The sequence below is a fragment of the Amphiura filiformis genome, chromosome 11 (assembly GCF_039555335.1).
Source record: "Amphiura filiformis chromosome 11, Afil_fr2py, whole genome shotgun sequence".
NCBI classification, from domain to species: domain Eukaryota; kingdom Metazoa; phylum Echinodermata; class Ophiuroidea; order Amphilepidida; family Amphiuridae; genus Amphiura; species Amphiura filiformis.
The window spans coordinates 5,197,741-5,215,363 of record NC_092638.1 but is presented as its reverse complement, the minus strand read 5'-3'; the positions used below and the strand labels follow the sequence as shown (position 1 = coordinate 5,215,363).

At 37.4% G+C, this 17,623-nt stretch overlaps 2 protein-coding genes across 2 annotated transcripts in view; one reads left to right on the top strand and one right to left on the bottom strand.

Annotated features, from left to right (window-relative positions):
• Positions 1–7,630: 7,630 nt before the first annotated feature.
• Positions 7,631–17,623, bottom strand: part of LOC140164250 (hyaluronidase-1-like) — a 33,589-nt gene continuing 23,596 nt past the window's right edge. The window contains exons 2-5 of the mRNA XM_072187519.1: positions 12,363–12,933; positions 10,667–10,947; positions 10,080–10,386; positions 7,631–9,035 (exon numbers count right to left, since the gene is read on the bottom strand). Of these exons, the coding sequence (XP_072043620.1) occupies positions 8,571–9,035; positions 10,080–10,386; positions 10,667–10,947; positions 12,363–12,752 (1,443 nt within the window). The 5' untranslated portion in view covers positions 12,753–12,933 and the 3' untranslated portion in view covers positions 7,631–8,570. The remainder of the gene's footprint in view (positions 9,036–10,079; positions 10,387–10,666; positions 10,948–12,362; positions 12,934–17,623) is intronic.
• Positions 17,285–17,623, top strand: part of LOC140164249 (deoxynucleoside triphosphate triphosphohydrolase SAMHD1-like) — a 50,745-nt gene continuing 50,406 nt past the window's right edge. The window contains exon 1 of the mRNA XM_072187518.1: positions 17,285–17,407. The gene's annotated coding sequence lies outside the window, so the exon portion shown is untranslated. The remainder of the gene's footprint in view (positions 17,408–17,623) is intronic.

Here is a 17,623-nt window from a genome sequence, read left to right as displayed (position 1 = left end):
TCAATACGGGCCGGGCATTGTACACCATGTCAGCATTCGTCATACGAACGGGAATTGTTGTTGTTGCTTGCCTGCCCAGAATGCAATTCACGTATTAGGTATTGGATTGCAAATTTGGCTATTTATTCACATTTACGCTGAAAATGCTCTCGTTTTTTCACAAAGCAGCATAAAGGGGGCGATATTTGATATTATTATGTAATTTTAAAGACAATCCATATCCAAAACCAATAGGGTTACCCCCTTTAAATATAAATCATCAGATTTATAAAGTTTACTTCGAGTACTGTTAAATATCAAAAATATCAATTTTTAATTAAATTGCGAATTTCAAAAACCAAAATTATTTGATATCAGAATGACATTCTTCGTATTCAGAATGCAATTCGATATGTCTGATGTGCTCTAATGTCCCAAAATAAATACTGTCCAAACGTTCATACCCCAGCCCTTAAACAAAACTCAATTTACATTGTAAACCAGTTGAAATAAGAACGAAATCCATGATTTTAATGTCATTGTTTAGGAAATAAATAATGCTCAGAATAATGTTATTCATAAAACGTAATCGCGCTATATAATTTCGTGTAACAAAAACCGATGGACCATCATCGAGAATAACCGGAACGGTATAACAATTGCAATGGCAAGACAGATTGGTGGACAGATTGCTTTGCTATATTGGATAGGGTCTATGCCCTAAGTTGAGAATGGACCGTCCCACTCGATTGGTAAAAAGGTCGCGAACCCTTTTGGTGGACCCAAGTAACTGCCTAAAATGAGGCAAAATTGAAAAGAAGTAGGGGTTTTTACTTGAACTTTGGAATTTGAAAAGTATAAATCACGTTAGGTCTAAGGCTGTGCTAACACTTTTCTTTGATAACTTGCGCTGTGCCCCGGGGGCACTCCCACTTTGGAGGTGACGCGTATAGGGCAGTTAAGACCCCCCCCCTTTTCAGCGTCGCTGTCACCCAAAGACTCCATTATACTAACACATACTCTCTCACCTGAAGGCCCCCTATTTTTTCATTTGATCTGTCACCCAAAGACCCTTATTTTTCAATTTAAACAGCAACTTTTATTTATCACTGATTTTGTTACTTATTTTTTTAACAGAATAAGAATTTTACATTTAGAACTAGAAATTTCGGCTCTCACCCAAAGGTTCCGTTTAAAAAAGGTCATGTTCTCACCCAATGACCCCATATTTTTTACATTTTGCTCTCACCAAATGCCATAAATCATGCTCTCACCCATTGACCCCATATTTTTTATATTTTGCTCTCACCGATTGCTTCTTACTGCGAAAGTGCCAGCCCTACACCTATATCTATTTTATTTTGAAGTGCCCCCACCCCCCACCCCCGGGGGCGCTGGGATCACTGAATGGGCCTTTAACGTGGAGTTCTATACCGGGGTTCTATAATGTCTGAATACGATATTAATTCAAAATTACTCTGTTGACCTTTATCCCATATATGGGGAACTAAGGCTTGGAGAAAAGCCTGCTGTTGGCTATATACTAGAAAGCTCTAGCAACTGGTATTATGACTTTATTGTGCCACTTTACTTCCGTGCACGAGGTACCAATAATATAAAATGTGTATAGTACTAGTACTTACACCATTATAACCCAAAAATCACGTTCATCTACGCGTACATCTTCATAACGGAATATTTTACAATTTACTTAAACAAATATGTTCTGAGCGAAGAATATAAGTTACTCTTGAAAAATATTCTTTTAAATATGACAAACAAACAAACAAAAATACTCACTATATACTCCACATCCCGCTCCACATTTAATTTACATGGTTGCTATTTCTGCATCGAGCAACATGATCATTCACTTGTTCGAACCGATCTGCGCTGTACAGGGTGTCCCTGAGAGAACTGTATCGTCGGAAACTTTATTGTTTTGGTACTTTAACGCCAGCCCACAACTAAGCATAACTAAATAGCTGGTGTGGTTGAGGAATAAATCAGCTATTACATACTTTTGAATTTTGACAATTGACTACACCGTTCGTGAAATATAAAATTTTTATGAAAGTCCCTCATTTTCAAACCTTTCCACGGATTCAATATCAATCGATGATCAGTAGGGCCTATTCGGAGCTATTCGGAGTGCATCATTTGCGCATGGGGCGTTTATTAAATTGTAGCTTTATTGTTATAAACGGGCTGAAAATAAGGTAGTTTCGTAAAATTCTTTTATTTAAAAAACGGAGCAGTCAATTCCGGGAGTCAATTGTCAAAATTCAAAAAGTAAGTGGATGGTAGCCGATTTCTCAACCATATCAGCTGTTTTGTTAAGTTCAGTTAAGTTTCCGACGATGCAGTTCTTTCAGGGACACCCTGTATGACCGTGACACGTACCGGGGTGACATCTAATGCGATGAACCTTTGCTCGACCCCAGTCTGCTCAACTCTTCAAGCAAAGTCAGACGTTTTAATAAATGTATATCATAATATCAGGCCGAAAAAAATGTTTTGCTTCTCGTTCCTCCCGGGAATGCTTTATGAAAAATGTGTACATTATAATAAATAGCTGTAAATAGGCACATTCTCCGATAAAGCGTTCAAAAAGCCAAATTTGTGTCGCCCATAGTTTCAAGTCGTATTCAGACTTGTTTCGTCTGAAAGAAATGACTTTTTTAAATATAACTAATACTTACGAGTTGCTCTCTAAAATGTGTGGGGCTAGAGGTTCTAACATGCCTAGAAAGTATAAAACAATAAAGCTGATTATGCATATCCATTGTTTTCCTCCATGTCGCCAGCCAAGGTGCGTTCTGTATAATGTGTCCCTGTTCGCTATACATGCGCGCATAATAATGGATTTTATAGGTACTTTTCATTAGCGGGTATCATGCCCTAATTATAAAGTATAAAACATCACAACGCAGGTTATTAAATTTTTCCAACAGGTCTTTGAGACTATGTCGCCAATATTGTTCACAGATACGTTACCATATTTCTAATGGATAGCAATCTGTCAAAATAACTAGCTATATGAATGTTCTCATATGTGATGGATCAAGCAGGCTCCATAGTTATATTATATATGTGGTACATAACACAATGGTTTCAAAGTAAAAAAAATCAGGTCTATTAACGGCAAAAATCCTGACGTTACGTTCATGTCGTCACAGATACGTTACCTAAATTCTACTCCCCTCGGAAAAAACGCTGTGATAAATGAAGCCAAATACCATACCAGACTTTAGTACTTTGGGTGATGACTGATCAAGTATGAGTATCATATCAAATCCTTTTATTGAAAATGTCAACAAAAGTTATTTAGCAAAATGCATATACAATGTATAGTGATACTCATAACCTTGAGGGCACGAGATTTCAGTGCAGCTCACAGTGAGGAGCTCATATTACATCAATGGACCTATGTCTGCAGTCATACCACAACGATCTGTTTCACATACAACGCATGCGCGTTGCAAATGCCTGTGTTGGAGACTAGTCACTAAGATTTCAGCAAGCGGCTTTAGTTGTCTGGTGGTTTCATCAAAACTTTTACTATTTTTAGCAACGCGACCCTGATATTTGACCTATCATGCTATATTTGGCATTGTTAGTTTCAGAAATGATTCAGGAATTCCCATGAGCCTGGTGAGGTGGAATTGATGGCGCTAGACCACATACGGATAGAAGAAAGAGTCAACTTTTGTCCCAAAAAGTGCACTCACACAGTAAACTCACTGAAAAGAAGTAAAAAACTTCGCACTTAAAAATTTCACGCGACTTAACAAAATAACCTTTGGACTAAGGGGTGGTGCAATAATTATGTGTACTCCCGGGGTGAATTCTCAAAATGGTCTGCCAAAAATCGCTTGCCCCCCTCTGGCCGTGCCAAAAATCTTTGCCCCCCTTTCGACGTGCCAAAAACCTTTGCCCCCTTTTGATGTGCCAAAAATCTTTGCCCCCCCCTTACACATGCAAGATTTTGGGAACCCGAATTTAAAACCTTAAATTGTCTTATCATATAGTGCGAGCGCAGCGAGCAGGAAATTTTGCATATTTGAACGTGTTCCTAACGTTTTCCTACGCCTTTTAGGGCGTAATATAGAAACGGTGCCCAAAATATCTGTGCCAAAAATTGCTTGCCCCCCCTTTTGACCTGCCAAAATCGCTTGACCCCCTTTTGACCTGCCAAAAAATGCTTGCCCCCCCTTTTGGCCTGCCAAAAAATCTTTGCCCCCCCCCTATAATTTACCCCCGGGGGGCACACATAATTATTGCACCACCCCTAATAAATAGTCTAGCGCAGCATGGAGAATATTCTCAGCTCCATTTTGATACCTGGTGAGGCCTATACATTCCAAAATGTTCATGCTGTGTTGAATTATACAAAAAATGACCCCATTTTGGCAACTTTTGTGGATGAATTGCAATGGGACATTTCGTGCTGGAGAGTTCTTGTCTAAAGGTTGACAAGGGATTTGATATGTAAGTCGGTAAGTTTTTACACTTGCACGATTAAGACAAAAGTGTGAAAAGGCTTCACAGATACGTTACCACTGATACGTTACCACCAATGCGTACAAGTAATATTGCTCAAAAATTAAGTATTGTTGAAAAATCACCCATGCATTGTTTTGTGCTCTGAAACTATTAAAGTTTACGATTCTGAATGATTTTCATGAATTCTTCGTGGTTGGAATTTTGCAATTTGCGAGACCAAACTTGGACGCTTTATCGGAGAATGGGCCAATAAGTTTATTACAGAATAAGGAAAAGTAAAGGCCTCTAGGCGGGTTATCCCACAGAATCTCACATTTGAAAAAGAACAAGAAATGTCTTTAAAAAAGACAATGCCTCCAAGATACCAGTGGGCACCTTTTGTTATTAAAGGAGACACTTACAAATAATGCTAGCTTTAAGATAGGTAACGCTATTGGATATAGATTTTTGTCTGATTGAAATATGTGAGTCCATTCTCTCCTGATTACAAGACTCGGATATTCGGTTACCAAAATATGGCCTGTCAAAATGGCGCGAAACCAAGAAGTTGGCAACCCGCGTAGGCAAAAACTTTATTTTATTTTTGTTATGCAATGTTGTCAGGTAGGCCTTATTTTCTAATTATATATGCAAGAATTATACAAAATAAAATGTTCAGATCGGCTACAAAATAAGATATAAAACCCATGAATGCGTTAATTGTGCTAGCGTGCGATGCGTAATTCTTCTTTCCCCTGTATATTGATATATTAAGAATACGATTAAGCACCATTAATTTGATCTCATGCGCTAGTTTGTAATGTTTGAATGTTTCCATGTTCCAGTGTATGGTACGTAGGCCTCTTCCCTTGTGTGTATCATTAATTCCTTCAGTTAGATTTACCTGGTAAATAGGGCAAACATGGAAATGAGTGGGTCAAACTGCACGGGTTTGACGATTAGCATTTCGGGGACTTCGTGAGGGGTCATTTTGTATGCCGAACTTGGGAGGTTTTTGAATCACATAATAAGTGACCTTTGCTCTCAGTTATACCCGCATGCGAAGCATGAACGGGTATATTGCCATTCTATGGTTTCTTCTCCTTCTTCTCTTCCTCCATCAAACACAACATTCTGTCAAGGCTAGCGCTAAAACTACAAGGCCACAGGGCCCATATGTGGTACACTTATGGGCCCTACCCCGTAGATTTATCCTTTGCCCATCTTGGCCCCAGAGGTCAAAGGTCAAGGGCCCCAGCGGCCCAAATGTAAAAAAACAAAGCATGCCGTTTCTCATCAAATTAAGCAGCCTCAGGGCCCTGAGTTGGTACACTGATAGCCCCATGGGTACTCTATATATACAAGTATACATGAGCCCCATATGTCATATATTATGGGCCCCAGGGCTCCAAATGTTAAAACAAGGGATAATAGATTGACAGAGCTAGCGCTAAAACTACAAGGGCCCCAAGGCCCATATGTGGTACACTTATGGGCCCTACCCAGTAGATTTATCATTTGCACATCTTGGTCCTAGAGGTCAAAGGTCACGGGCCCCAGGGGCCGAAATGTAAAAATACAAAGCATGTTGTTTCTCATTAAATGAAGCAGCCTCGGGCCCTGAGTTGGTACACTGATAGAGCCAGTGGTACTCTATATACAAGTATACATGAGTCCCATATGTCATATATTATGGGCCCCAAATGTTAAAATAAGGGGCAACAGATTAACAAGGCTAGCTATAAAACTACAAGGGCACTAGGGCTCATATGTGGCACATGTATGGGCCCTAAGTTGTAATGTTTCTTCTGCCCATTTTGGCCCCAGATGTTTAAGGCTAGGGACCCCAGAGGCCCAAATGTTAAAACAAAGGGCCGGTCGTTTCTCAGCAAATAAAGTAGCTACAGGGTTTAGATTTGGTACACTAATAGGTCTTTAGCATTATATTGTTTTATGTATATATGAACCCCATGTGTCACATAATATGGGCCCCAGGGCCCCAAACGCTAAAACATAGGGCCGGTCGTTACTCAGTAAATAAAGCAGCTACAATGTCCAGCTTGAGTCTGCTGATAGCACTTGAGAATTATATTTCAACATATGCACATGAGCCCCATAAGTCAAATATTATGGGCCCCAGGCCCCAAATGTTAAAGCAAAGGGCCGGCCATTTTTCACCAAAGCTCAAAGTTTGTACACAGACTGCACCTGAGAATTATATTGTTATATGTACATATGAGCCCCATATGTCACATAATATGGGCCCAGGGCCCCAAACGCTAAAACATAGGGACAGCCGTTACTCAGTAAATAAAGCAGCTACAGTGCCCAGCTTAAGTCTACTGATAGCACTTGAGAATTATACTTCAACATGTGTACATGAGCCTCATAAATAAAATATTATGGGCCAGGGCCCCAAATGTTAAAAAGGGCTGTCCGTTTATCATCAACTAAAGCAACTTCAGGGCTCGGAGTTTGTACACAGATTGCACCTGCGAATTATATTGTTAATAACACCCACCCCATCCCATTCACAGACAATTGCGTAATTATAATAATATAGATGACAGAAACTTTAAGGCTGTTCCAGTTAAATTACATACCCATTGGCTGTTCTATTTAATTTACATACTCCCTCTGAAATGGCCACAAAATAGGCTGTTCCATTTAATTTACATACTCCCTCTGAAATGGCTGTTCCATTGAATTTACATACTCCTCTAGAATAGAATAGCTTTCCCCTAATCAAATTGCATATTGTGAATTTCAATAGCGTATTAGGCCTATAATAATTATAGATGATGATAATTGGAAATACCACGTGTGAAGCGTTAAGGCTGTTCCATTCAAATTACATACCTTTGGCTGTTCCATTTAATTTACACACTCCCTCTGAAATGATCCAAAAAAAGCTGTTCCATTTAATTTACATACTCCCTCTGAAATGGCTGTTCCATTTAATTTACATACTCTCTCTGGAATAGCTTTCCCCTAATCAAATTGCACATTGTGAATTTCAATCTATCAAATTGCATAGCTTCACTGTGAATTAGAGAGACTGACAACAGCAACCGAAGTCCTCAGCAAATAAGTACTGTAAGTTTGTGTAAACCGATAACATGCGGGTATAGCCGTATTTGTGTACAAATATATAGTCTTCTAGTCTTTTTTTCTTGTTCTGTGCCCATTCAGCTTCATTTCTGCGTTTTTTACCACTTATTTCGTCATCACTGTTGCTATCACCTCAATTTAGCAGGTCTGCAATCTTGCCCTGTTTGCGAGGCACTATAATAGTGTGTGCATTGGATTTCACATGCGCATTAGACGCACGTAAAGGGGGTTTTTTTTGGCCAAAGTATGGACTTGGGTGGGTTTTGTATCATGTATTCAATTTGTTAACTTAAAAACGCTGTGCATTAGATTCCATTTTATGGCACCACCACATATTTTGGGACGACCTTCTAGTATTTAGGGACACCATATTTGTGTAACATTTTTGATGCATTGTTGAGGACGGAAGACAGTAGGATGCGGTAGCATGCAGTCTATGTGGAATTAAGATTCATTTTCAGCGGGAACATCCCAAGCATCTCCAGACCAACCACTAAAACACATACATGAGCATTCGACGTCATTAAACGCTTTATGATAATCAGAAGTTTCGTTTATTGTATCAACCGACTTTTGAAACATTCATCAACTGCTTTCTACGGTTTCGTCTGATGACGCCATCCTGCTGTGATTCAGAAAACATCGTTGTAACGTGTTGCTTTCTTGCTTTGGTACACTGTGAAATCTTTCCACTGCAACGACCATGGCCAGAACAAAGCCGCAAACTGCAATTAGATGCATCTTCTGATGTTAACTTTTACAGCAGGTAAAAAATATTTAGAAGCTCCCATAATGCAGAATAACCTTATATAAATAACTATATCTCATGTTTAGCTCTCATGTTTTAACTCAAAAACTTTGTGCATTAGATTGCATTGTATGGCACCACCACATCTAGTATTTAGGGACAACATTTGTGTAAAACTAGCATGATTTATGCATTGCTGAGGATAGGACAGAAGACAGTAGGATGCGGTAGCTCATTCTATGTGGAATTAAGATTCATTTTCAGAGGGCATATCACAACCATCTCCAGACCAACCACTAAAACACATACATGAGCATTCCTCTTCGACGTCATTGAACGCTTTATGATAATCAGAAGTTTCGTTTATAGCATCAACCGACTTTTGAAACATATTCATCAACTGCTTTCTACGGTTTCGTCTGACGACGCTATCCTGCTGTGATTCAGAAAACATCGTTGAAACGTGTTGCTTTCTCGCTTTGTTACACTGTAAAATCTTTCCACTGCAACGACCATGGCCAGAACAAAGCCGCAAACTGCAATTTGTTGCAGCCATTGATGTTATCGTGATAGTAGGTCCTAGAGCATCACGAACATACTGCTTCAATTGTTGACAAGCTTCTCTGCTATCAGTGTCGTTATAGTCTCCCCACAACACAACACCTGAAAGACCACTTTCTGCTGATTTGAGGATGGTGTCGTTCAATGTTTTCTGAAAAGCAAATATTGAGATATATACGATTTTTATTTTATGGTTATTCAAAATAGCGCATGGTGATAACAAATATAATGAATTGCTTTTAGTCACCTGGATCAAATCGGTACGCCATACACTAGGATCCACAACATGCTCATCTATCAAGGCACAGTTCTTTAACCCCAATAAATTTGCACATTCATTGAATGACCTTTGAAAATTTGGGTAAAAAAACTCATACTCTGAAACTTGATGTCAAATTATGCACTATGATTGTTTAATTGTGGTTATTGAACTATGCTGTTGGGATGATGCCATTGTGGTCCATAGTGATAGTCTGAATGTTGCCCTCTGAAGCGACCATGAGGTGCTGTATTACAGTTGATCGACTTAAAGCCATATTGTAACATTTCCATAGAACTAGATTAGCATTTCTTTTCCATAATATATTAGCTTTTACTGTCAGATGTACCCTTTTAATTTTAAGCCGAACAACTGAGGTAAAGCAAAGAAAATTGCGTTTCACTCCACCGGTCGTGCTACGGTACGGTCCTTTGATGTGTGTATGACTGTCCCGCACGGCATGTACGCACTGTGTTATGAACATCGCGTACGCGTTCGAATAAAGTTCCATCGTAATTATAAACCGTCTTGGTCAGATCGGATTTTAACCAAACCATGCAAACTAGAGCAACTAAAGTCTTGATTTTGCAAGGTATGCCAGTTTACTAAAGTGCATTACAATCGTGTCAAATAAAAGCAGAATTTTGAAAAATATTGAGGGCATCCTTCACAGCCAATATTACAATATGGCTTTAACAAACTTCACAATGCAAAAAATTGTTTTGTCAAAGTCGTGCCTGCTTGTGCAGGGGTAAAGTTTTGACATTCACCGTTGTTGTTTCCTATATTAAACTCAAAAGTAAAAGTTAGAAGTATAATAAGTAAAAAAATCTCATTTGCTTTTTATAAACAAAATAAAGCAATATCATTTTTATTAAAGTTGAACTTTTAAAAAGAGCATACAATTCAAATGTGAAGATTGAAAGAAAACAATACCAGATTATAATGTAGACTTGTGTGACTGTAGTTGAATCTGCAGTAGCTGAACATATCTTGCTTCTTAACATCACCAAAATCCTCTCGAATTCTCAAAGCTTCCTCGAATCTCGCCTGAACAAAGTCACTAACATTGGCAACATTATCATTGATGTAAATGGATGGGTAATATGCAGTTGTTTGACGAAACAACCACGGTATGTAATTGTTTAATTGTTGGACCTCCGGTTTACAACCCTTGGCACTGCCGTGTTTATTGTAGCAGTAAGGATGATGGTAAAAACCCCATTGACCTTTTCTTCTTAATCTGAAAAAAAAAGAAGAAAACAATGGATATTGAATGTTTAATTAATCGTCACTATATCACTGTTATTATCGTCATTGCGTCGTATCAACACCGTTATTATCATCATCTTTCCCGTATCCCCAAAGAAGGTCAATTTCTGCTAGCAAGCTAGTTAATGACGTCATCGATACCATGCAGATAATTTACTATCATCATCAACAAGTACAAAAGCAGAAACATCAACAGTAAATCATGGTTAATTAAATGTTTCCGCATGTAGCGGAACAAATACAATACAAACCTCTTCCCCAACAGTAATGTTCCTTCCATAAGTGCTTTGGCGGATTGTTCATATTCTAGTTTAGCAACAAGTTCTACTGTAGTGTCATCCCAATCCGGATGTCTTTCATGAACCAGTCGAATAGATGGACCACGATAAAGATCCATGATACTACCCGGAAAGTCCCATTGCGGGAACCATTTTTCCCAGTCAATCACGGCCAAACCGGTAAAATCGGGGTCTGGAATTGCGGCAATGATATCAATTGCGACTTTCTCAAGATGCTGTGTAAGATTCGTGAGCTGAAGAGAAAGTAAAACAATTATTCCAAAATTTATCACAATGGAAAGTTCAATGTCAAGGCATCGTGGCTTCAGTACCATTTATTTGGGTCTAAGAATTAATGGAAAAAAGTCCATTTCCCAAAATAGAGCAGTAAAGTTCATGAAATTACATGAAATTGCAATTGCTGCTGGAGACATCAATTTCGGGGGGTAGTTCTTCGAAATACAGAACCTTACGCAGATGCTGACTTTCTCTACCTACTTTTTGCTGTTTTTTGCAACACGTCAGTATACCAATTGTTCACAGAGGCATCCAAATAAATGTGCTCGCATTAGGCACGTAAAACCCAACCATCGATATACCAACATCACTGTAAGTAGAACCCTTTCCGGGAGGCATATTTATTATTTTTTGCAACCAAAATAAGCCGCAATCATGGCAATATACTAACTCTAACCATAACCATAACCATAACCCCTCGCCATAACCCTCACCCTAAGTGTTGCGGCCCATTATGGTTGCAATTGAGCCTTCTGGAGCAATTTAGACTACACTAACAACACGGTTGTTGTGTGTCTCTTAAAATTAAAATAAAACAGACCCGATATAATTATTATGATCAAAATAGTGCTTGTTAATCGTTTGGTGGTGCAGTTAGGCAAAATATTTTGTGCAGAAAAGTTCTGCTACTATTGAAGACCGAATTAAAAAGACTAGTTTGCGTCTGACGTCAGGGCAAAGGCGCGGTGTGATTGGTTGCTGACCTGCGCCGTACAGAATTTTTGGTCTGGTTGTCAGGAGGTCATACGCATACTAATCTTTTTAATTTTGTCTTCAATTATAATCCCTTTAATCTTTGGAAAAAAGAATTGAGGGCAGCAGAAAATATGGCCACAAATTAGGTGAACAATTTAAGTGTGCGAATTTCTTTCCTGTAGCGAGTTTCACCTTTATTTGTTAATTTACATGATCATCGAGCATGATCAATACTGCAACCTTTTAACATCACTCTTAAGGGGGTACTACACCCCTGTGGTAAATTTGTGACTATTTTTGCATTTTTCTCAAAAAATAATAACACACTGGTAATCAAAATTATGTATATTATTGGGGCAAGGAATCCAATTACTACACTGAAATTTCAGTGACTCAAGACAAGCGGTTTAGTATATATGATAGGAAACGAGGTACATGCTAGCTGTACCTTATTTTTCTTATCATAAATAACAAACCACTTGTCTTGGGTCACTGAAATTTCAGTGTAGTAATTGGTTTCTTGCCCCTATAATATACATAACTTTTGTTACCACTGTGTTATTAGTTTTGAGAAAACGCAAAAAGGTACACTAATTTATCGAGGGGTGTAGTACCCCCTTAAAACAGCATACAGCAAATAAAGAAACGTCGTAGTAAACCTGGTCAAAATGATTACCTGTGGTAACCCAGCATTTTTCTTCACAATCTCTCCTTTACCATTAGCCTCATACGCAGGATATAATCCTAAATCGTCATTGTAAAATATAGTTACCGCATGTCCATTCCATTTGGTATTAACTGCATTCGCTTCTATCCCATACGATGTAAGATTCAAATCAACACCGAAGTGAGATTCGCACTTATTTCTGGGTAGATTCCATACAGTCTTGAAGATTTGACTATCAAACGCAGATGAACCCTGATTATGTTCTGACTGTTTCGGTGGATCATACAATCCTTCATCAGTTCCGGTTCCCATCGAAGCGGCAGAATTATAACAAGCGTTTGATGATGAAGACATTAGTATGATAGTAAATATAACTGAAATGTTGTTAACTTCCTTCATGTTTCTATTTTGTAATATCCATGTATATATATGTCGGGATATGTAGAAAGTAGAAAATTAACTGCGTCGACATTTGATGAAGGAATATATGTCTGCATGTGTGCCAGTAAAATGATATCCGTGTTTAGCGTTGCTTGTTACGTCGCTTTTGTAACACAACATTGTAACCCTCGGATCGTATCTGAATGATAAACAAAGCGATAAAATCTTATCATTATTTGTAAGTCAACATGATTTAAAGTGACAATCTGTGATTTGCTAAAACAGAATACCCTCTAACAACAATTCATTATTAATGAAATCTTAATATTTTGACACTATAGCACTACGAAGCGAAGACACTGTGTCGCCTAAGAATTCACGATAATTATCATTATCGATTTAGAGGCTCCAATAGCCACCTTTTACACGAGTGTACAAATGATTGTGGTACCACGGTGATTCCTGTGCGGTTTTTTACCCAACAAAATCGCACAAAATGGCGACTCCCAGTACAAAGAAAACACCCTCTCTTCCTCCTTTACAATAGCAGCGCCACAAATTTAAAATTCCTTCTTTTCATTGGGAGCACCGCACAGTTTCTACACGCACTCTCTATTCTTATTACTTTTCTACCCACATAGGCTGCATGGGAAGGTACGTTTTTCTGCTGTATTTTCTACCCAACAAAATCGCACAAAATTGAGACGCACAGTACAAACAAAACGCCCTCTCTAATCTATTATGTCACTTTACAATGATGTCACTTTACAATGACGTAGATCCCTCCTTTACAATAGCAGCGCCACAAATTGAAGATCCATTCTTTTCATTGGGAGCACCGCACAGTTTCTACACGCACTCTCTATTCTTATTACTGAACTTGCCAGTTAAAAGGCCCTCTCTATTTATAATTTAAAATCCCTTCTTTTCATTGGCAGCACCACAGTTATAAAATAATTGTCTGTGCGGTTTTGAAGTAAATTGCTAACCGCACAAGATGGCGGCGTCCAGGTGGTATAGGTCACGCGACACGTGATGTACGAGGCTGACTAAGATACAGGGCTGAGAGCCCCATTCAAAATATACGGTTAGCATTTACAAATGGAAAATTGACATACTTACAGTGGGATACTTTGTCGTACCCCAACGGTTTCAGAATAGCATAATTTTGCTTGGACACCACATAACAAATTTAGAATTGTTTGTGAAGATTTCATGATTATGTGTAACGGTCCGACTCCGTAGTTATACATTCTGATACTACCGTTTTGGAAATAACTGTGAATTTACAGGTTTTGAAGATATCAATATTGTCTTCTTACATGTACACGGTATTTTAAGTGTAACAATACAGTGCACAGATATACACGTCCGACTCCGTTTTCTTACATTACTGCCGTTTTGGAAATAACTGTGAATTTGCAGGTTTAAATGGCGACGTCAAAAATGACGATATCGCTTCCACCATCATCTGGCGGCGCCCAGTGCAAATAAAACGCTCTCTCTATTCTTATTAATGAAACTTGCCAATTATTAAAAGGCCCTCTCTATTTATAATCCCTTCTTTTCATTGGCAGCACCACAGGTATAAAATAATTGTCTTTGCGGTTTTGAAGAAATCGCAAACCGCACAAGATGGCGGCGCCCAGTGCAAACAAAACGCCCTCTCTAGCTGACATTTGGCTCGGACTGGGAGGTCAATTGTTGATTCGCCACGCCTTTGTGCTTATTTCACTGCTTGTAAGGTATCGGCAACACTGACTGAGGGGGATGGGTTCAAATGAGGTTTTCTTGCGGGGTCAAATAGATGTGACTAACAAGTAAAAAGTCGGTAGCTCTTGGAATAATTTCACAGGAAAGAAATGAAAATCATAGATTTTACTGTAGAAACCAATGATTGGCCTCACCACCCCCCTCCCTCTATGGTCATCTGTGACGTCCGGTCCTACCCCCGGGTAAGGTCTTGAGGTAAACATTTTATCACTAAAATGAGCGCAAAGGATGGATCTACGATTAGCTTAGGTCGTTTGGGCAAAACGTGTGCGTTTTTGTTGGGTTTTTTTGCGCCGGATAAAAAATCTTAGTTCTAGGGTTAACATTCCTCGAAGTCCGAATATTAAACTCCGTTGGCAGATAGACACATAATGAAGAATTCCCGACCGGGTTTGTTAAAAATAACGACTGCTCTCAATAAATACAATTATACTACCTTATATTCCGCTAAGCTGATAATTATTCGGTCTTTTGGAAAACCTCATATATATCTTGAATCTTGAATACAAAAAGGACATTTTTTTCCATACCAACTTCTAAGCACTCTTTAAGGATAGACGAGGTAGTGTTGGTCGAAGCAGCCAAAAAATGGTTTTTCGGCATTATCTAAATCAATAATATTGAGAAATAATACTTTGTTTTGAAAAAGTTCATTCTACAAATCATGTACTTTGAAAACTTGCTTCATTTAGTACAGGGCGCTATGGGTTTGGGATTTTCTGTTGCTACATTAGTCGAACCAATGTCTTTTGGCATCTTTGGCAAATGATAAAAATTTTATTAGTTCCATTTTTTTCTATGCCCCCTGTGGTTCACAAAAGGGGTCAAAGGTCACAGTGGGGCCAAAACGTAAAAATTGTCGCATCATATTGTAATGCGATCGGATAGGTCAAATGTCCAAAATTTCATACACAAATTTTAAAATGGTCCGATTTCATCGAAACTTGTCTCAAATTACTCCCCTTAATATAGGAAATCTCGAACATGTACTCAATTCACAATTTTGGTACTCAAATTCACTCAAAGGCCAATAGATATGTACATGCATAACCTTTGACCCATGAATTCATGCCATTTTCTAAAATTTTCCTATTTCGTTTGCAGAGAGGAGCAATTTGAGATATGTTGCGATTGAATTGGTGCATTTTAAAAGTTGGCCTCTGTGCATGAAATATTTGACATTTGACCTAGTTTACTCTATTCTCCTGAACTAAGCATTCTAGTGCAAAATGACAATAAACGTTTTTATTCCTAGTAATGAGAGGAACAATTTGAGGTATATTACAACAATATTAAAACTAAAAACATTGGTTCTACTAATGTAGCAAAACTAGATCCTAACTTTAACATCACCCGATAGCGCCCTGTACTAATTTATTGTTGTTATTATCGTTTTACAAGTGTTGTTGTTTCAGATCTCTTTACAATATAACTCAAGAACCACAGGACCTACAAAAGGTATATCTGTAATATTTGAATTCTTCTACACACTCGCTATAAAATGATCAAAGCTCACTACCATTGGCAAGAGATGCTGTGAACTAACAAATCGCAACAGTTTAAAATAATTGCTAAACTTAAGCAAAGACAATGTCGTGATGTGCCCAGTAATTTAATTTGATTATTTATTTTGTTTACAATATAAAGCTACTTCCATGAGAGATGGGAAATCCCCTTTGCACGAGTTGGTGTATAAGAATGTTTGGGAAACCCCTTTGTGATGTAATCAAAACAAAGACATGACTATTTATGGATGGGGAATCTGCAAGATAGTAAAGTGGATATGACATCATATTGGAATTCCCTACAGGAAGTAATGTAATGTGAAAGATCAATGTTTATTGATCTTAGGAATTTCCCAGTTTAAATCATATGTTGTGAAGATGTGAATGAATTACTACATGTGAAGGTACAATGCGTTTCAAGTAGACAACTACAAATTGTAGTACGTCAGCAATCCACATCCATACAATAATAGTGGCTATTGAGCCACAGCTGCTCTAGTTATTATTATTATTATTCTGTTAGTAGTAGTATAGTAGTAGTAGTATTAGTAGTATTATTGTGTTATTATTATTATTATTATTATTATTATTATTATTATTATTATTATTATTATTATTATTATTATTATTATTATTATTATTATTATTATTATTATTATGATTATGATTATGATTATGATTATTATTATTATTATTATTATTATTATTTTAAATCTTGACTTTTGGTTTGTGTATTGTTTACAGTCGAAATAATTACTATTTTTTGTATTCATCTTTTTCATTATTCGCTCGCTCATTTATAATTAGGTGATATATGATTAGCTTATACATGTATAGTTTTTTTATTCAAAAGTTTATTGTGTTACATAAGTATCTTTTTATTTATTCGTTTTAGGTACCTATTTATTAACTAATTATAATTTTGTTATTCTAATTTTATATATTTTATTATATTTCGTTGATTCACCCATTTAATCTTTTGTTATCAATTAGTTAATTAATTTGTTTATTTCTATTGTCAATTACTCAATTATTTATTGTGCATTTTTATGCTAATTTATTACTTAATTTGTTATTTGTTCCAATTGACACAGCATATTGGTAAACTAATATTAGTTTTTATAATGTTAATGCATTTAAATTGCATCAACATAAATGAACTTCGGGATTCCCCCTTTAAACTTGGCAGTTCAAAGTTCAATATGATCAGCGTGGCGTTGGGACGCGAGGCTAGCAGTATCAGGGTGAGATCTGCGTGTGAATGTTATTGCCTGTCCATTTAAAACCTTGCTCCATTGAGTTCGGTTTTTAATTTCCTCCAGGATTTTTTAAAGAAGAAACGTTGTTGCATATTCCATGGCATACATATTGGAAATATAATCTGAAAATAGGAAGGTAAGCTGTAATAGAAATTCGTTAAATTAATTAATAGCAGGTTATAACTGTTAAGAATTTTAATTCTATACACATTTAAAAATGTGTATAGAATAGTTGTGACCACGTGGTTGTAATTAAAATGTTCACAATTTATACTGTAATCATAGTGGTATATCTTGATTATTTATAGACGGAGAAATTAAATAGGTCAGATTATCTAGCAAGAGCCTCGGG